Source organism: Artemia sp. Qi Xiang Cuo, chromosome 6, assembly GCF_049724085.1.
Source record: "Artemia sp. Qi Xiang Cuo chromosome 6, ASM4972408v1, whole genome shotgun sequence".
NCBI lineage: Eukaryota > Metazoa > Arthropoda > Branchiopoda > Anostraca > Artemiidae > Artemia > Artemia sp. Qi Xiang Cuo.
Window position 1 is genome coordinate 70,098,768 of NC_142799.1, and position 19,320 is coordinate 70,118,087.

At 35.4% G+C, this 19,320-nt stretch overlaps 1 protein-coding gene across 1 annotated transcript in view; it reads right to left on the bottom strand.

Moving 5' to 3' along the window:
• The window catches only part of LOC148951557 (patched domain-containing protein 3-like), an 88,876-nt gene that overhangs the window by 60,837 nt on the left and 8,719 nt on the right, over positions 1-19,320 (bottom strand). Inside the window, exons 2-3 of the mRNA XM_089091196.1 lie at positions 13,696-14,381; positions 7,520-7,851 (exon numbers count right to left, since the gene is read on the bottom strand). Coding sequence (XP_088947322.1) covers positions 7,520-7,851; positions 13,696-14,366 — 1,003 coding nt within the window. The 5' untranslated portion in view covers positions 14,367-14,381. The remainder of the gene's footprint in view (positions 1-7,519; positions 7,852-13,695; positions 14,382-19,320) is intronic.

Here is a 19,320-nt window from a genome sequence, read left to right on the forward strand (position 1 = left end):
CTAACCCCCCTCTCACGCCCGCGATTCCTCCAAACATATCTAATCACAATTTTGATACAACCATTTTGTTCAACGTAGTAGAAAGTTCTGCAAATTAGGTCTTTGAGGATGACGACCCCCCCCAGCCCTCAGGGCAAGGGTTGTAAGTTATGCCCTGGAAGCATATAAGGTTTTTATTGTAAGTGTTGTCGTACTAATTTCAAAAGGGCTGATTTATACCAATAGATACATCAAAAGAATCAGATTTTTAGGCTGACTTCAAATATATAAGTTTCATTAAGTTTAGTTTTACCCATCAAAAGTTACACACCTGAAAAAATTTGCTTTATTTTCGGAATAAGGAGGAAACAACTACTAAAAGTCATATAACTTTAATGAAAATCACACCATCAGGTTCAGCGTATGAGAAAACCCTACAATAGAAGTTTCAAGCTCCTATCTGCAAAAATGTGGAATTTTGTATCTTTTCTGAATGGAAATTAAAAGTTCTAGTGCCCTTTTTAAGTAAAAAAAAAATGTAGGGCAACTTGGCCCCTTCCCACGCTCATTTTTTCCCCGAAGTCACCCAATAAAAATTTTGAGATAGCCATTTTGTTCAGCATAGTCGAAAATTTAATAAATATGTCTTTGAGGATGACTTAATCCCCCACAGCTCCCGGGAGAAAAGGCTGCAAGTTATGAACTTTGCCCATTGTTTATATATAGTATTGGTTAATGGGAAGTATACGGACGTTTCAGGAGGGACTTTTTCTGGCGGGGGGGGGGTGTCGGAGGAGGGGGTTACGGGGGAGGATTTTTCCACGGAGTATGTTTCCTTGGGGGAAGGGACATTTCTATGAAGGGGGCGCCGGATTTCCCAGCATTATTTAAAAAACGATCAGAAATTAAATAAAAAAACAAGCTTTTTCAACTGAAAGTAAGAAGCAACATTAAAACTTAAAACAAACAGAAATTATTACGTATGTGAGGGGTTTCACCCCCTAGTCAATACCTCGCCCATTACGCTAAAGTTTTTTTTAGTACTTTTAAAAGAGTTATCTATTCGAATTAACCCGCCGTTGTGATTCAGGGGTTTTTTATTCGAACACAACTCAAAATTTAGTGTAAACAGAGAGGTATTGACTAGGGGTAAACTCCCTAACATATGTAATAAAAACATACAAATATAGAAGTTCGTTACGAAAGTTAATTTGTAAGTTACGTCAGAAAACAATTCGAGAAAGCCATTTAGCCAAAACAAGTAAAATAAACATGCAAATTTCATTCTAATTATTCACGTGCGGTGAGCCAAAATTAAAGCTGCATTAATTCAAAAACGTTCAGAAATTAAATAAAAAAAAACAATTTTATTTAACCGAAAGTAAGGAGCGACATTAAAACTAAAAACGAACAGAAATTATTCCGTATATGAAAGGGGCTGTCCCTTCCTCAACACCTCGCATTTTACGCTAAAGTTTGACTCTGTCACACAACTTTATTTTTTAAAATAATAAAAAAATTAGCGTAAAGAGCGAGACGTTGTGGAGGGGACAGCCCCTTTCATATACGGAATAATTTCTGTTCGTTTTAAGTTTCAATGTCGTTCCTTACTTTCAGTTAAAAAAAATATTTTTTTTTATTTAATATATATTAGACTGGTCCTAGCTTCACTTCCAATTGTATCTATTATTATTTATTTAATGTAAAGTGTTTTCCTTAGAGAAGAATGGAAATCAGCTAAGGAAATTTGAATAAAAATGCATAGTTTGATTTACATGAGCAATCCACAAAAGCATTCATGTGATAAAATATGTTACAAAAAAAGCAGAGATTTTTTCTAAATATAAGAAGATTTTGACAGATATCAAAGCAGAAAATCAAGAAGAACTTGACTTCAATGGCTAACAGTCTAAAAGTTTAAGATTAAAATTCTAGAAGTGAAAATTAGATTGGGGTGATTGGGAATGACCATGGGTTTACAAAGGATTATTAGAAAACAAAAACGTTATTTTACGAATGTAATGCTTTTTAGCATTAAAAACCAAAACTAAAACCTTTAAATAGCGAAAAAGAACATGTTTCGTAAACGGGGCACCGTTTTTGCATTTTAAGATTGACCAGTCAAAGTGAAACCAAGAGGCATTTTTTCCTAAATTTAAAACATGGAGGCTTGGAACAATAGTTTTTATGTGCATGATGAATTTGACGAAAGACGAAATTAATAGCATATGTAAATAGTACTTGGGAATAAATTAATGTTGAAATAGGCTGTTCAAACAGATGTCTTGCCAATTAAATCTTCTGCTTCTTATATTTCATAGTTAAAAATTTTAAATAGCAGCATTTAAATCGTATAATCTTCTATTGTGTCGCAATGGTTATTTTTTTTTCCAGGAGTATAATTCTATTTACACATAATTTACAAAAAACAAACGCCACGGAACCTTTCGGTTCGTTGAGCCAAATCCAACTTTCAACAAATATCTCAATATAAATAAGCAAAAACAAAACAATATCTCCGCCGACGGGCTAACAAAACAACACAACCATATTGATTTTTTTTTTACTTTGTTTTTCCTATCCAAGATAAATTTCTTGCTTTTTTGCTAGCATGTAGAAACAAATCTGGTCAAGAGGAACGCCAGTAAAAAACTGGGGATCAAAAAAATATTTTTAAGATATTTTGAATTAATTATCGCCTAACATCATTAATGCTAAGACATCGCTAGTATCCATAGACCTCCTTCTAGCTGAAATTATTTTCTGATTTATTATGCCTGATTTAGGTTATACGTTATTTACCATTACATTTCGTAATTTAAGATATTTAACGTAAGAATGTATAATGATCCATGAGTGGTCAGCTAAACATTATCCCACCAATGAAAATCTAGTATTCATTCTTACATACTTTAAATTACCGATGACATCAAACAAAAACATTTTTTGCCCCTCCTAGACTCATTGTTGGTCTATTCATGCCTGAAAACTGTAATTTTCTAAGAGTTTTTTTTAGCTGTTTCACACTTGTAACATTTTTCGGGCATTACCACATTTTCGTCAGTATTGCCACGTAGAACCGTGGAAATAAATAAGCAGAACCAACTGGTTCAATTTGACAACACTCCTTCATCCGTCAAATTTCAAACAATAACAGTCTGTTAACCCTCATAGGCAACTATACCTTCAACGGAAAATAACACCGTCTTAAGCTGTTTGGTACTATATGTTTTTAGTTTAACCTTTGCTGATCTTTCACCCATGTTCTATTTCTCCGTTGTTTAATTATGATAATCTGCCATAAAAAGAGATACATAAAAATCCACGCCGAAAAACTACAGCAGCGATGCATTTTGAGCAATAGTGGAAATGCAGTAGAATTGATTAAAGGCAATGACTTTTTAACGCCATAGCTATATAGGATTAGTTACTATAAATGGAGCATTATAAGTACTCAGCGAATAAAGCATTACAGAAAGATAGTAACCTCATTAAGGCTTTCAAAGATCTCTCAACTGATACAGTTAGATCAGTCAATCTGAAGATAATAAAGTGCAGCCTTACAGCGTTAACATTCAATGAGTATGAAGGAGCACTTCATCTTCCGAATACATGTCTTTTGAAGAAATGTCATGTCATTTGCTTAATCTTGCCTGATGCTTTGTTCATTAGCCTGCTCTTCCATTGTTTCCCGGTGACCTATCCTGATGTACTTCCATCAATGCAGGTGCCAACAGGATTTGGACATCCTTCCTCAGTCTGTGGGTCGTGATCCCATTGACAAGAAGTCAGAATCGGTCAAATAATTGAACACTTATTTAGAAAAGTATATCTTATTTATTGATTAACAAATTTCAATCCATCAGACATTCGAGTACTTGCAAATATGAGAATATAACTTATAAAAGTCTTAAAAGTTCATTAAATGTCCCAAAGGAAAAGAAATTAAGTCGTATTATATTCTGCCAACATTTTTGGGGCCAAAGTGCAAAAGTGAGCGAAAAAGAGACATTTGTCCCTCCAGAATACTAGGAGTCCTAAAACCGGTGGTTTGGCTTGATTTGAACTCAAATTCAAGACCGTTTGTTCTAGCTGCATTCTGATTTTCTTTAAGCAGTCTATTCACGTGTTCCATCAATTTTATATTTTCGGCATGGTGGCGAATTGACGGAATTCCAAAAAAACGAGCACGTCATCAAAACGGGAAAAAATACCTTAGTTATAAGAAAATAGACGACCAGAAGAAAACAAGCACAGTCTTTTTGCAAGAAAAGAGCCACAATCAATATTAGCAAGGGTTTGATTGGAAATTTTTTTTTTTTACGTGCCCCTTTTTCAAAGTCACTTTTTCACACCCGAAGCGTCTTGCGTTATAAAAGGTGTAAAAATGTAAAAAAAAAAAACAACCTAAAACTATCCCTTTGGCAACCCTGATTTTTCTACTCAACCAAGCCTTCTCAAATCGTCAGGCCTAAAATATTAAGACTTAAAATCACTATTCAGGCTAATGTAAAAAAAAGGTCATGGTAACAAAAAATGACAAAAATACAATTTTGGCACCTTTCATTATTTTTTCTTTTTTTATATATGGTTGAGCCCATAAGCTATTTTAGTCAAATATGCAACCCGGAAGTAACAGGGTTTACATTGGCACATAAACAACTCTTATATGATACTGCCTGTAACTCTGAGACACCCAATGTTAACCACAAAAGCCAGTTTACTTGCCAAATTAATGGAGCTTAAGGCAGCATCAAATACTTTGGGTAACTTAGTATTTATTAACACCACAATTATAGGATACTAATTTTGTTTACATTCTTAGGCAGCCGAGAGGCACTTTCATATAAAAAAGAACCTAACATTGGACTAGTGGCAGTTTTGCTTTCACTTTAATCTTCATTTTATACAAAAAAAAAATCGAAAGTTAATTGCTTAAAAAGAAAGAGGGCATCATTAAAATGTCTCCTATCTTTTAATTTTAACAGAAAGACAGTGTCATCAAAACAAAAGATTTTTTCACGCGCTTTTAACCTGCGGCATTTCAAATAAGATTATCTGACATTTTTGTCATATTAAGTTTGATTCCCCACTTGCTTGAACAGAAAAGTGGATCGGCTTGATCCCTTGCCTCGTTCTGCTATTGTGATCCCTTATCTTGTAATATCCTTTGTCAATCCTATATGATCGACTCAATCCTGAGCTCCTTGTCTCAGGATTCTTAAAAGCATCAAAAACTTTCAAAATACGTTATATTTCCTCATTTTATTGCACAAATAGTTGTAAATCTGAGCAGTTAATATATAAATTTCTACTGTATTGCAATGAACCTAAATAAGCTTGGTTTTGTTATCTATTGGAGGTAGTGGCGAAAACCCTAGGGCGCTTCAGAGATGGAGTAGGCACAGACAGAGGCCTTCTACTGCTAATTTCAGTCACCGTTCGGCCACTGGCTTTCCTGATCGGTGTCTGGCCTTACTTAAGGCAGTATATTTTGTGGAATACGCTACCAAGATTGGATGGACTGAAGCCGGTAATATTGCCAAATCATTCCTGGGGGAGCAATACCCCTGGATATAAGAAGCGCTGACCATGGCACATGAAAAGATACTTAGAGGAGCAATGAAAGGTGGGAAAAAGAAGTTCTCTTGCTAGTACCAATGCTTAGGATCAATTGCCGCTGCTGGTGGTGGCTGGTGAGTGGTTGTTGACTCTCCCTTCTCTTTTGACGGACGAGTGTTCCTGTCCATGCGGTTGAAGCTGACATATAAGGTTCTCGGGACGAGGAAAAATAATAGTGGATGACACTATCAAAGAAGGCTAGTCTACAATAGGAAGAAAAGAACGCCCTATCTAATAACACGACGCCCGGGGAGCACCAGTAAAACAGTGGCTGTCCGTGCTATTTTTTTTTTGGGGGGGAGGGGAGTATATTGAGGCAATCGGCCTCTGTGGCCTCAGCTTCGACTCAATTGTGTGAGGCCGCCTACTATAATAATAACATGCAAATTACTGGTCACTATTATTAATAACAAAAAAAAAAAAAAAAAAAAAAAAACACACAAAATCAACCTCATTTTAAATTTTGTAACTGTCCTATAATGTTTGTGCCGTATTAATCCTTTGAGCAGCCGTATACCCGTTGAGAAGGGAAGGCTGTCCAATAGGACAAAACACGTAGCTCTATTGGAGCAGTAAGTTATTTTTGTTAGTATTATTTAAAACAAGTAAATTCCTCTTCCAGCAAGGACCAATAACACCTTAGCGTCCAGGGCAGAGTGAGGGGGAGTTGACACCATACTCGATTGTGGTCGTTTTAAGTGTGGCTTCATTGTTCTGTGTAAATGCTGTTCGTTTGAATTTGATTTCTTCACTCAAAATAGTTTCTGTTCGTTTGTTGTTTGAGTTTTTAAGCGAGTCAAATCCTACTCGCTTTAAATTCTAGTACTGCCCTTCAGTTTTCGTTCAAAAACTCCCTATATTTGTTCCCAAATAACTCTTCAGTATTTATTTTGGTTATCCATCTTTTTAGGAGGACAAGTGAGGGTGAGAATTATTTTGTTTTCGATTACATTGTAGTAAAGTGTTCCTGAGGGCTAAATCAGTTCTATCTTTATGGCTAAAGCAGCAAATTTTAATTATATCTTTTGTTAGAATAGTCATCCTTGGACATTCTTAATGAACTTCTTGACAAGTAATAACCAGCTTCACTGCATGTTCATTCTATCAAGAAAAGCAAAAATAACATACTTTATGTACATAGTTGTATGTGTATGCACATGAAAAAAGGAAGAAAAGTCAAGCTGTATGGAGCCTATCCTTATTTGCGCTTGAATTATATGCAGTCTCGTTTAAGTCACGCACGGTAAGAACATAATTAGGTATGAGAAGGCTAGTGGTAAATAATTTCTTAGACACTGCTTTTCCATTGACGGAAAATTAAGCAAGAAAAAACGGGTTTTAATTTAATAAAGCAGTGAAACAATAAATACAACAAATTAACACTTAATTAAAAAATACTCCGAATACTTTGGCCCCACGTCCGGGATCCTTTCTCAACGGAAAAAAGAAAAAAAACGAAAAAATGTTTTTTTTTTAAATAACACACATAGAAATACAACAACTAAACAAACGAAGAGAGGGAAAAAATATATAAATGAATAAGTAGGAAACAAACTGACATATTAAACAAAACTTCCAGCACGGAAGTTTATTGCGTTAAATACGCCAGTGCTGGATGTTTTGTTTAATATGTGAGTTTGTTTCCTACTTATTTATCTATATTTTTTTTCTCTCTCTCTCTCTTTGTTTTACACTAGGACTTCAATTTCACCACGTACAACAGTGTAAGGTATTTCCCACTAAAAAAATAAATAAAAAGATTGACGAGTGAATGTCGCTTAAAATAGATTTATTTGGTGTCTATGATATTATTTGGTGTATGATATTATTATTGATATTATTTTTTTATATCATTTGATATTATTGATATTATTTGGTGTATATAAGGTCCTCGCTTAAAATCAATAAAAGGGCTTACCTAGCATAAGGAAAGGAGCTGCTAAATTTATCCCAATAAAATCCAATCCTAAATAGCACAGCAATCCAAAAGAGGCTGATGTTCCCATTGTTGCAGAAATAACGCCGCATAAGCCAATCAATGGCTTTGCCCTGACCCAGTCAAATTCAGCACATGTTATAACAGCAAAAGTAATCATGATGAAGTAGGTCACTGCAAAATACGGTACCACAAAGTTAGTGTTTTCTTCCAGTTCATATTCCAGGGTCTTAGACGAGAATCTTGAAACTCGAATGTACTTGAACTCTGTTTTTTCCAATAGTTCGTGAAACGCCTCTTCCCACATGATTCCCCTAGAAAGGAAAACAAGATTGCATGAGTATAGTTTTGTTTCAATCAAAGGATAGCAAATTAGGTAATTACAAATCTGGGGAAAATCCCTTCTTTGTACATTACAAATAGAGCACAAAAAACGTTCTATTACAGACTTATCGTCTCGTCCGTTTATGATTTAAACCAGCAGTTCTTAAATTTTGGATTTAAATTCAATTATAATTTAATTATTACTTAATTTAAACCTATGAGTGTATACAGGATGGGGACTATGGGCCCTTCTCCTCCTCTAAAGCGCCAGATGTTTACAACTTATCTTGTGGTTTCATTTTTTTCCATATAAAACATTTTTTTTAGCACGTTCCTTTTCCTCTTTGAACTCAGTTCAATTGTATCTTGGTTGTCAAAATTAAACGAAATTGGCCCCTTAAGAATAACTGCAGACAGGAAAAGGGACAGGGAAAAATTCCTCCCTCTGAGATTGGTCCAAAGGACTCTTGACTTCCAAAATTAAAAGAAAAATGACTGAAAATTTACTTTTTTCCGACTTTAATCACCCTCCTCCACAGAGAAAAAGTTTGAATTTTGTGCAAGTTTGTCCAAAATCTAGTTTTTCCAAAAGAATCATTTAGAATCTTTAAAGCTACAAAAATGCATGTTTACCTATTAACCCTCCTTTTTCGAAGACATAGGTCCCTATATTGGGTCAATAAAGTTCTGGGTACTTGAAATAGAAACAGGATTTAACATCTTTTGAATTGGGACAACCAACGTGTCTGAACAGACCTTCTGGAGGGCGTAGGCTCATTTAAGAGGATTATTTACGTTTTACATTTTACGTTTTTACGTAAAAAGGGCCTTTTACATTTTTAATCAACGTCTTAGACCACACTGGATTTTCATTTATACTCAAATGAAGTGAAAAGTATAAAAAAAGGGAAAAACTAGAACTTTGCCACTTGGAAAACTGTCAAAGTTCTGTGTCTTAATTAAGAGATATTTTTCATTTTGCATATGTCTTAAAATAATATTAATAAAAAAAAGAAGTTTTTTCAACTGAAAGTAAGGAGCAACATTAAATTTAAAACGAAAAAAAATTATTACGTATGGAGGGGGGGGGGGTTGCCCCCTCCTCAACAGGTCAATCTTATCGTTCTATTTAAACAAAACTTGTGTTTCAGGAGTCGTTCTTAGAGAATTAGGACAAAATTCAAATTTTTGCATAAAGAACAGAAAGTTGAGGAGGGGATAAGCCCCGTCATATATGCAATAATTTCTGTTCGTTTTAAGTTTTAATGTTGCTCCTTACTTTCAGTTGAAAAACCTTCTTTTTTTTATTTAATTTCCGATTGTTTTCTCAGATAATGCCAAGAAGTATGGCTCGACTTCCACGAAAAAATCGCTCCTCCCCACAAACATATCCTCTAGACATTTCAATCCTGGTGAAAATTAACTCCGGACAATTGCCCTTAACATCTCCACAGGTAAAACTGAGTGGGCAAAGAGAAAGCAAGACTTAAGAAAGATTTTGTATAGGAATTATGGTGAAATACCCCAGTGTATAATTTCCCCTGAAAATTCACTCCCTGGAAAATTCTATCCCCATGGAAAATCTCCCCATGGAAAATCCTCCCAGCAGAAAATTCACCCTCCCTCATCCGAAAAATGTATGCATACTTCTCAATAACAAATACTATACGTGAACAATGGGCAAATGTTATAACTTAAAGACATTTTACCAGGGGCTAGGGTGGGGGGGGGGTCTTGTCATCTCCAAAGTCATAGTTATTCGGTCTTTCAACTATACTTAACAAAATGGCTATCTCAAAATATTGATTGGACGATTTTTAGAAAAAAGGGCGGGGGAGGGGGCCTAGTTGCCCTCTAATCTTTTTGGTCACTTAAAAAGGGCACTAGAACGAGTGGTTTTCGTCCGAATGAGACCTTTCCCGATATTCTAGGACCACTGGGTCAAGACAATACGATTACCCCTGGAAAAAAAGATATATACAAATAAATAAACACGCATCCGTGATCTTTCTTCTTGCAAAAAAAAACAAAATTCCACATTTTTGTAGAGAATCCTGAAACCTCTTCACGTATTGTTCTCTGATATGCTGAATCTGACGATGTGATTTTGATTAAGATTCTATGACATTTAGGGGGTTTTTCTCCCTTTTTTAAAAAAATCTGGCAAATTTTCTCAGGCTCGTAGCCTTTGATGGATAAGACTAAACTGAATGAAACTTATGTATTTGGAATCAGCATAATAAGCCAATCCTTTTGATATATCTAAAAATGTCAAAATTTCGTCTTTTAGGGTTCCGGTTACTATTGAGCCGGTTCGCTCCTTACTTACAGTTCGTTACCACAAACTGTTTGAAAGGTAATAATTTAAGTTCTATTCTGTACTCTGTCTTTTTGCGCATAATTAGATGAAGAAGCGATTTTAGAGGCAGATAGCTTCACTTACCTGGGTCAGAGGCAGTTTTAGTGGAGGGACAGAGGGGGCACTGGGCCCTAGTGCATAAATTTTAGGGGCGCAAAATTTAAAATGAATAATCTAACGGTTATAATCATTTTGTTATTTTGACATTTTATTTTATAAAAAATAAAGTAGAGGGCACAGTTATTACATTAAAAAAATTAAATTTCTAATAAAATGAAAATAAATTAAAATAATTAATAATAATTTAAATAATATATTTAAAAAATAAAAAGACAGGAGGGGGGGAGGAAACTAGTCAATATTTTGCCCCGGGCACAAGAGAGATCAGAACTGACAAAGACCTAGCTAGTATTATTTTTAACGAAGGTTGATGCCACAAGTGCGTAAAGATTAGAATAATGTAGTGTTTGTGTTTGTCACAGTGTAGTGTTTTGGTGAAGTGTTTTGTGTTTTGTTTTGGTGTAGTGTTTTGTCACAGTTGAAACTAAGATTAGAATATTGGAGGCCACGGTAATGAGAGGTAAATTATGGCTCTGAATCGTAGGGGCTTGACCATATATTAAACAGTAACTACTACTACTACAGAAAACCAAGCCGCCTGAGACCAACAAAGCTGCATACACTCCTCCTCCAGCCCAATCTATGCAAATCATTGCCTCCTTCCAAGAAGTTATAGTTCCCTTTTAACCAATCTTTGTGACTTCTTCGCTTCCCATTTGGGGACGACCTGATTTTGCTGGGCCCCAGATTGATGGCTGAAAACTTCAATCTTTGGCAATCTGCCATCCGTAAAGCGAGGCCTAAACATCTTAACCTTTCATTCATTATCGGCCTAGAAAGTGAAATTAAACCATATTTTTTGTGCAACTAGTTGTTTGATATACGGTCAGTCAACCGAGTCAGTTTTTTTCGTTTTTCTTTCATTGTATTTGATTTATTATGGCCTAATAAGTTTCGTATTATTATCTTCTATTAAATACTATTTAAAATTTGAATAATAAAAACGTTTAATAATATAATAAAATTTGAATAATAAAAACGAGTGTTTTTATAATAAAGAATTATAAAAACACTCTGACAACCCTGCTCAGGAAAGCTAAACAGGCTTACTACCATAAGCAGTTTCAAGAAGCAGAAGGATCGCCAAAGAAGACATGGACACTGATAAATGAATGCCTGAATAAACAAAAAACTAGTACGTTTCCTGAGACCATAGCCAAGCCTGATGGAACATCTTCAACATCCCAACAAAAAGTAGCCAACACGTTAAATGAATTTTTTGCATGCATTGGAGAAGCAACCGTAGAGGAAGCTTATGGCCTTTCAACTGTCGTCACGGATAATTACAAAAAATACCTACCTTCGCTGTCTTGCTCCTCTATGTTTCTGTCACCAGTCACTGAAGACGAATTGCTGATGATTGTTCAAGCCATGAAAAACGGTCACTCCGAAGGTCCAGATGGGTCGTCAAATTACCTCATACAAAAGACCATCGATTGCTATGTCGGCGTTATCGCACACATCGTCAATTCTTCATTTAAAGATGGCATCTTTCCTACTGTCTTCAAGTCGGCGAAGGTTTTACCCCTCCACAAAGGTAACGACCCCAATCTGCCTTCAAACTACCGCCCTATCTCTATTCTCTCTGCTTTTTCGAAAATTATGGAGCTTTGCATTTACAACAGACTGATGAATTATCTGACTAGGTCTAACTTCTTCAACTAGTATCAGTTTGGATTTACGCCTGGGCACTCAACCGAACCTTCTATAATGGTTTTGCTACAATTTTTGAATGATGCGATGGACCGTAATGTGATACCAGCTACAATATTTGTGGATGTAAAAAAAGCGTTTGACACGATTTTTCATCTGATTCTTCTGGATAAGCTTGACAACTGCGGAATAAGAGGTAATGCTCTCTTACTCATCCAGTCTTACCTCAGTGGTCGGAATCACTTTGTGGATGGAGGTGCAGTAAGATCGGTAAAAACGCCATGTTCTGAAAAGGTAGGAGTACCACAAGGTTCAATTCTTTGACCTCTACTATTTTTAATATACGCCAATGACGTTCTGAACGCTATCACCGATGATGGATTTGCTGTCCTATTCACAGACGACACGGCTAATTCTGTCACAGGTACAGATGAATCATCCATCAGAGAAAACTTATGTTTTGGTCTAAAGAAGCTATTGCAGTGGTTTTCTGACAACCTCATGGTGTTAAACTCTTCGAAAACACATTTTATTATCTTCTCTCGAATTTCTCATGCCGTACCGTCGATTTACCAAATATCTGTCCGTTTTAACGGAGAACTAGTTACCATTGCCAGGAAGGAGTATTGTAAGTATCTAGGGCTACCAGTTCATAAAAATTTACCTCTGAAACTTCAGCTTGATAGGCTAAGGATACAGCTAGAATGGAATGCGGGGCTACTGCGGTATCTAAAGTTCCATCTCCATTTCCCTGCTCTTAAGTTAGATTACTATTCTCTAATCCATTCTTATTTTAATTATTGTCCAATTACTTATTTAAATACTTTCAAATCTCTTATTAAGCCCCTTCAACGTCTTCAAAATAATGCCCTTCGTACGTTAAAAGAACTCCTTCCTTCCCCCTCTTCCCTCCCCGATAAATCCCCTAATAAGAGCCTTTATACATTTTTAAGAATATTGCCAGTTGATCTAGTCCTTACTACAAATTGTGCCCTTTTCAGAATAAAACAAATAAAATAATTATTACCATTGGCTTTAAATTCTAGTAACTTCTCTTTAGTTTCTTTTGTCCAGAATAGTTATTGTTTAAGAAGTTCCGCCAAATTACTTTGCCCTAGAATCCGAACTGAAAGATCCAGATTTTCTCCTAAAAATTCAATAATAAAGTTCTGGAAAATTTATGAAAGTAATATATATTCGCGTTTTTCAATTCCAGTTTCTATAGCTAAATTCAAACTATATCTAATAAGCAATTATAGATAACTATTCATTTATTTGAAGTCATGTAGGTCGGTGCTATTGTTGATAAATATTTAATTATGTGGTAATTTATTGATTTGAGGTATGGGCTGTGGGTTCAGTGTGGTGACTCATTTTCTTCCGAGTATATCTAGTGTATTATCATTTCTTTTCATCGTTTTTTATTATTATTATTATTTCTTTTATTTTTTGGAGAGCCTGTTTTCGAGTATAACTCACTGTGTAGGCACCCTCTGTAAATATTGTGTTTTCCATTGATTCATATTGTAAAAGTGTTATTTTGTCTTGTAGTGATTTATTGAGAAATTAAATGAACTTGAACTTGAACTTGAATAACATCAAAGATCGTCAATAAACGATCTGGTAAAAATTACATGAAAGAATTGACTGAAAGAGTTATCAAAACTATAGCCTATATATGTGACATAATTTCATAGCTCACCTTATGTCTTGCTTTCTATCCTGGGCACGGATGAAATAATGAAGCTGCAGAGCGGCAGCAGAATCAACGGTGCTATTCTCATTCACGTCAAGCCCACCGAAAAACATAGGAAGAATATATGTTTCAAAAGTCACCGGGTTGAGCATCACAGGATACACTAAGTGAGTTTCTGATTGTTCTACTTCTGCTATTATTTCTTTTATGCCAAGGATTGTGTCAGTCCAGCACTGGTCCCCCCAAGTGGCACACAGCTTCTCCCACCCATATTCATCTTCATCAAAAGTCACTGTTATATTTTTAACCAGCTGATCAAGGAGGTCTATCTCATCCCACACCACTTTTCTCAACAACGATCCACCGTCTTGAGTGACTATAATAACTCTTCCAAATCGTCCAGCTCTTGTTATTCGAAGGGGGTGAAATCTAGTCGTATAATTTACTGGGAATAAAGACTCAATAATATCTCGGTCATATCCCGCTTGTCCATTTGTAGGGGCGAATAGATATTCAGGGTCCGATTCATACTGCAGCTGCTGGAACCCTGTTATAAATACAGCACATAACAAAATAGGGACAATTATAAAATAACCGGGATGTCTTGCTATGATTCCACCAAGTCTGTAAAAACCAGACGCGAGAACGCGGTCCACTATATCAAAGGAACACTTCATTCTATCACCGGTAACCTGAAAGAAAAAGAATTGGATAGGTTGGCAAGGATTAGATTTAATAATATTGGATTCGACAAACTCAAATTGTTTTAGGAACTTTATACGCTAAAAATTAAAATATTTTATACCCCTTGACCAATCTTAGGTCTATTCATACCTGGAAACTGCGACTTTTTGAGATTTTTCTTTCTGTTCTTTGGGTTTATAGAGTTTTTTGTGTAGTCTCACATTTTCGTTGGTGCAGCCACATTGAATCGTAAAAATAAATAATCTAAATTAATTAGCTTAAATTGACAATGCTCTCCGTCCGACATTAACAATTTGTTGATTCTAAAGACAGCTGCACCTTAAAAGAAAGCTATAAATTCTTAAGCAATTTCGGGCCATACGGTTTTAGCTTATTCTGCACTGATTTTTCACCCACGTTCCTTTCTTTAAAATTTGCACCTACTACTACCAAATGGCCATAAAGAGCTTTCTCATAAAAAAATGGCTTCCCGATTTTTCTTAATTTTTAGTATATGGCTTACCAAACAAATTCAACCTACCAAGCCTTATTTTCACCATCCTTAGTATTTTAACTTCATTGCCTCTAAACAAAAAAATCGAGGTGATGCCTCTGCTATTCAGAACGGACATCCAATATCTAAAAAAAGAAGGGCCCTTAGTCATTTTATTCCAGGGTGTTTCCCTTTTTCAATTTTTTTTTGTTTATCTTCCTTCTCCCTATTTTCTCAAAAGTGATTATTAATCTTAGTTTCACTTCATTTTGAGGGATTTGTTTGCAGAATTTCAAAAAATAGTAAATAATACTTTGAAAATACCAATTACCTTATTGTAACTATTTTCCCAACTTTTGGGTCCGTAGTATTTAGACTTTTACTTTATTTTTATTTGTTTTACTTGGGAATCAGATGAACCATTGATAAGAGAAAAGGGTCATTTAGTATACTTGAACACAATGGCATATTAGACTAGCATCAGTTTTGATGGCCGTAAACGATCGACTAATATCATCTTTTCTTGTCCCTTCCTCCTCTGAATTCATATATGAAAACAACCCCATTGCATGGAAGTTCTAAATCGTGGATAAATAGCGATGTCAAGGTTTGTTGACGACATTTGTCCACTAGGAAAATTGCAAGAAAGATTAATCCCTAAATCCCCTAAATTCCTCAATAGCATAGACCTACTTTTCTTAGGTATTGCACCACGTCACCTTGAACATATTTAGAGAACCCCGCTAAGAGTAGGAACTGTCCTGATTCACCAAAAGAAGCACAAAAATAGACTCCGATGTAGGCTCCAGAAGACTCTGTAACTGGAAGAACAAAAGAAAAAAAGAAAAATGGAAATCTGCAAAGTTTGTACATGTCTTCATAAGAGCATACTTTTTTTAGGCATTGCACTGCGCCACCTTCATCAAGTTTACAAATCCAAAAAGAGTTTGGACGGATCCAAACTCTCCCCCCCCCTCTGAAATCGCCTTCCGAGAAAAATATTCGTAAGTACATGGAATTCGATCTCTTTGAAAGGTTGTTAAGTGTCCAATTTGTTCTTATTGCCTTTTCGTGCGTCGTGTATCGCGTGCGCTGAGCAAAATTTGCCTTTAGGAAGAAGTTTTTTTTTTACAATCTCACGTCTTTAGAATTGGTCTTTGTTTAGTTAATGCAAAGCTCCAGTGATCATAGACTCACATTTAAATAGAAATTTTCGCTTTATCTTGACTAGTGCTTTTAGCCGTTTTAAGTGCTTTAAATGAATTCTTTCACGCAATCTGTTTAAGGGGAACTGAGTACAAGACCGTATCTAGGGGGGGGGGATTTGGAATCCCTCCCTCTGAAATATTTGACCGACTTTAAAACGTTTTAAAAATTCAAATAAGCAAATTTTTGATGCGTTTTTAATGTTTTTTAGTAAACTGCACTCCCCGAAAAAATACCCCCCCCCAGAAAAAAATCCTGGATACGGCCTTGACTGAGTAAGATAGGCTGAGGTATGTAAAGGCTAATTTCTTTTTAGTCTTGAGCTTTACAATTGTTACCTTACATTTATTATTATTTGCAACAATAACTATTAAAAATAAAAACGTAAACGGAACGTGTCTAGAATCCGGTAAGCACGCGATAATTGTATTGCAAAGATCAGATATGCATTACCCGGAAATTCATATGAGACGCTGTATAATATATGAGATAATATATGAGACGCTGTATGGTTTCTCACTCCGGGTACTATATTGAAACTTTAGTTGTTTTAGGGCTTAGGGGGACAAAAAGGTACCTAGGTTAGACTAGCTTAGGTTACGTATTTAATTTATGCTATGCTTTACCCCCCACCCACCCCTAATGTGCAAATATATAGCCCAAATTTATTTCAAAACTATTCTATTTTTATCCTATTTTGTTTTATTTCATTAGCATTAACGAAACTTCACTTCTCGCGTGCTTACCGGAATCTAGACAAGTACCAATAAAAATATAGTTAAGTCATCAAATCTACTTCTGATCTTTCTGAGTGTCTTTTTGCTTCGTGCGATTTCTTCTGCAGGCGTGAATTAAAATTTGCATTAGGAATGTAGCACCGATTATTTTTTTCTTCTTATTTTTACCCTTAAAACTTATCAATTTAGTTCTTATGTTGTACTTCTCTTGACTGCTTCCGATTATTCTGCCTGTTTATTTGCGACTTTGTGGTACCGCATCAGATCAAGTCGTGGTCATGACAAAGCTTGGTTCTCATAGAGCAAAATTCACAAGGCCTGTTTGATTTCAGGACGGAATTATTAAAAGTTTCCAATCTTTACCATTAATTGATAATGCATGTGTTTCAAATTTCCGCATGCAATCAGAGTTGAAGCTTGTCCAGCCCTTCCTAACTTGAAAAATTATTGCTTCGCAATAATTTACGCAATCAGCACAACAAATTTCGCAATAAACAATTACTTAGTACAGTTGGTATACTTGGAATCATTTTGTGGGTTGTCCTCCTTGGAAGATGACACCCCCCTCTTTATTGTCGCCTTCATCACCTGGCTCTAGATAATTCCATTACTCGAATGATGAAGCATGGAAAACGTGAAGTACAAGAACGTCGATAAAAAGTAAAATGCCTTCACCAGATGCTCTTAAACTTTATTCCATCTTCAACCCAATGGTTGGTAAAATTCTACTTTAGCTGCTTTTGGCTATCTTGGAAAGGGGTTAGGTTAGGAAAATAAAACTTCCATAGATGGGTCTACAGGCTAAAGTATGTCCTGAGAAGGTATTTTCAAGTACCTACATCCACTCCTTCTCCCTCTAGAGGGTCCTGAAATTTGTCTACATGACAGGTCGGGGGTTATGTGGGAGGATCTTTCCATGAAGGAAGTTTTCATGGGGAAAGGGACATTGCTATGAAGGAGGTGCAGGATTTCCCAGCATTATTTAAAAAAAGATCAGAAATTAAATATAAAAAAAAACAAGTTTTTCAACTGAAAGTAAGCAGCAACATCAAAACATAAAACGAACAGAAAATATTGCGTATATGATTGGGTTCACCCCCTAGTCAATACCTTGCTCTTTAAGCCAAAGATTTTTTAGTACTTTCAAAAGAGCTATTTATTCTAAATAACGACCTTTGTGATTAAGGGGTCTTTCTTAAAGAATATACATATTGAAATTTTGACAAAACAACAGTTTATCTTAATTTTTGGTTATCAGTTTCTTTTTCTCTGGCTTTAGTTCTGAAAATGCAATTCCTGTTATTAGAGTAGAATTTTAAGCCATATCATTGTTTTTTTTTTCAAAATTTAGGAAATGTATTTGCATATCTTTAAAACTTTATAAGTTGGGATTGAGCAAAGCTGTGCAGCTGAAAACAATTTTGTTGTACTTCATTTAAGCAAAAGATCTATTTTGCAAGTCTTCACTTTTATAACACACATATTTGTATAGGTCATCAAAGGCCAGGACCCTCTAGAGGGAGAAGGTGTGGAGGTAGGTGCTTCAAAATACCTTCACAGGACATACTTTAGCCTGTAGACCCATCCCTGAAAGTTTCATTTTCCTAACTACTTTCCAAGATAGCAAAAAGTAGCTAAAGCAGAATTTTACCCAATGGTTTGTGCAGCAATGCCCAAATTTTATTTCTTCTTCTCCACTGAGCTTCGGACAACTGAGATACTAATACTAAAGGCGTTCGATAACAATCATCTGAAACCATACTATTAACTTACATTGATTGACTCTCTGTCCACTATACCACTACTGAGACGAGCCCATTTCTCTGCTCCAGATACAGAATTAACAAGGATCAGTGCTCTAATTTCCAAGCAGCCAATGCTCAACATATCCTTAGCATACAACTGAACTTTCAAGTAACGGATTGCTTTTAGTCACGATTTGGTTTTAATACCGCCCTCTACTTACATTTGAAGAATAGTTTACTTATACAATTTTTGGATATCATTCTCAGGATTATTTTAAATACGGGGGAGGCTCTCTGTCCCTGAACCCCCCGCTCCTTAAAATAAAGTATAATATTTGTATAGCAATCCCTTGGGAAAAAAGGCTAATTAAAGTGTATTCCTTTTTCGAAACGAAACGGGGTTTCCTTAAATAAGAGAGCAGTTTTCACCCCCATTACCCCTCCCCCCACTCTACGCTTAGATGGATGAGCATCACTGTATCACTTAAGCTTCTATGGTTTTGTATATATTTAAATATATTTCCAACATCCCAACAGTTTGTTTTTGAGTGAACGAAAAGCTATATCCGGAAAAATTTTACAAAATATCCTGAGATTTTGTGTTCACTTTCAAATAAGTCTTCAACAGTACCGTTATGTACGCATTTGGTTATACTTCCAATTTCCCAGCTTTTCGAGCAATTATTTATAAATACAAGTAAGACATTAAAAAGCTAGCACTTTTTTTATTTTAATATGATTTTATTTATCCAATCACAGATTTAAT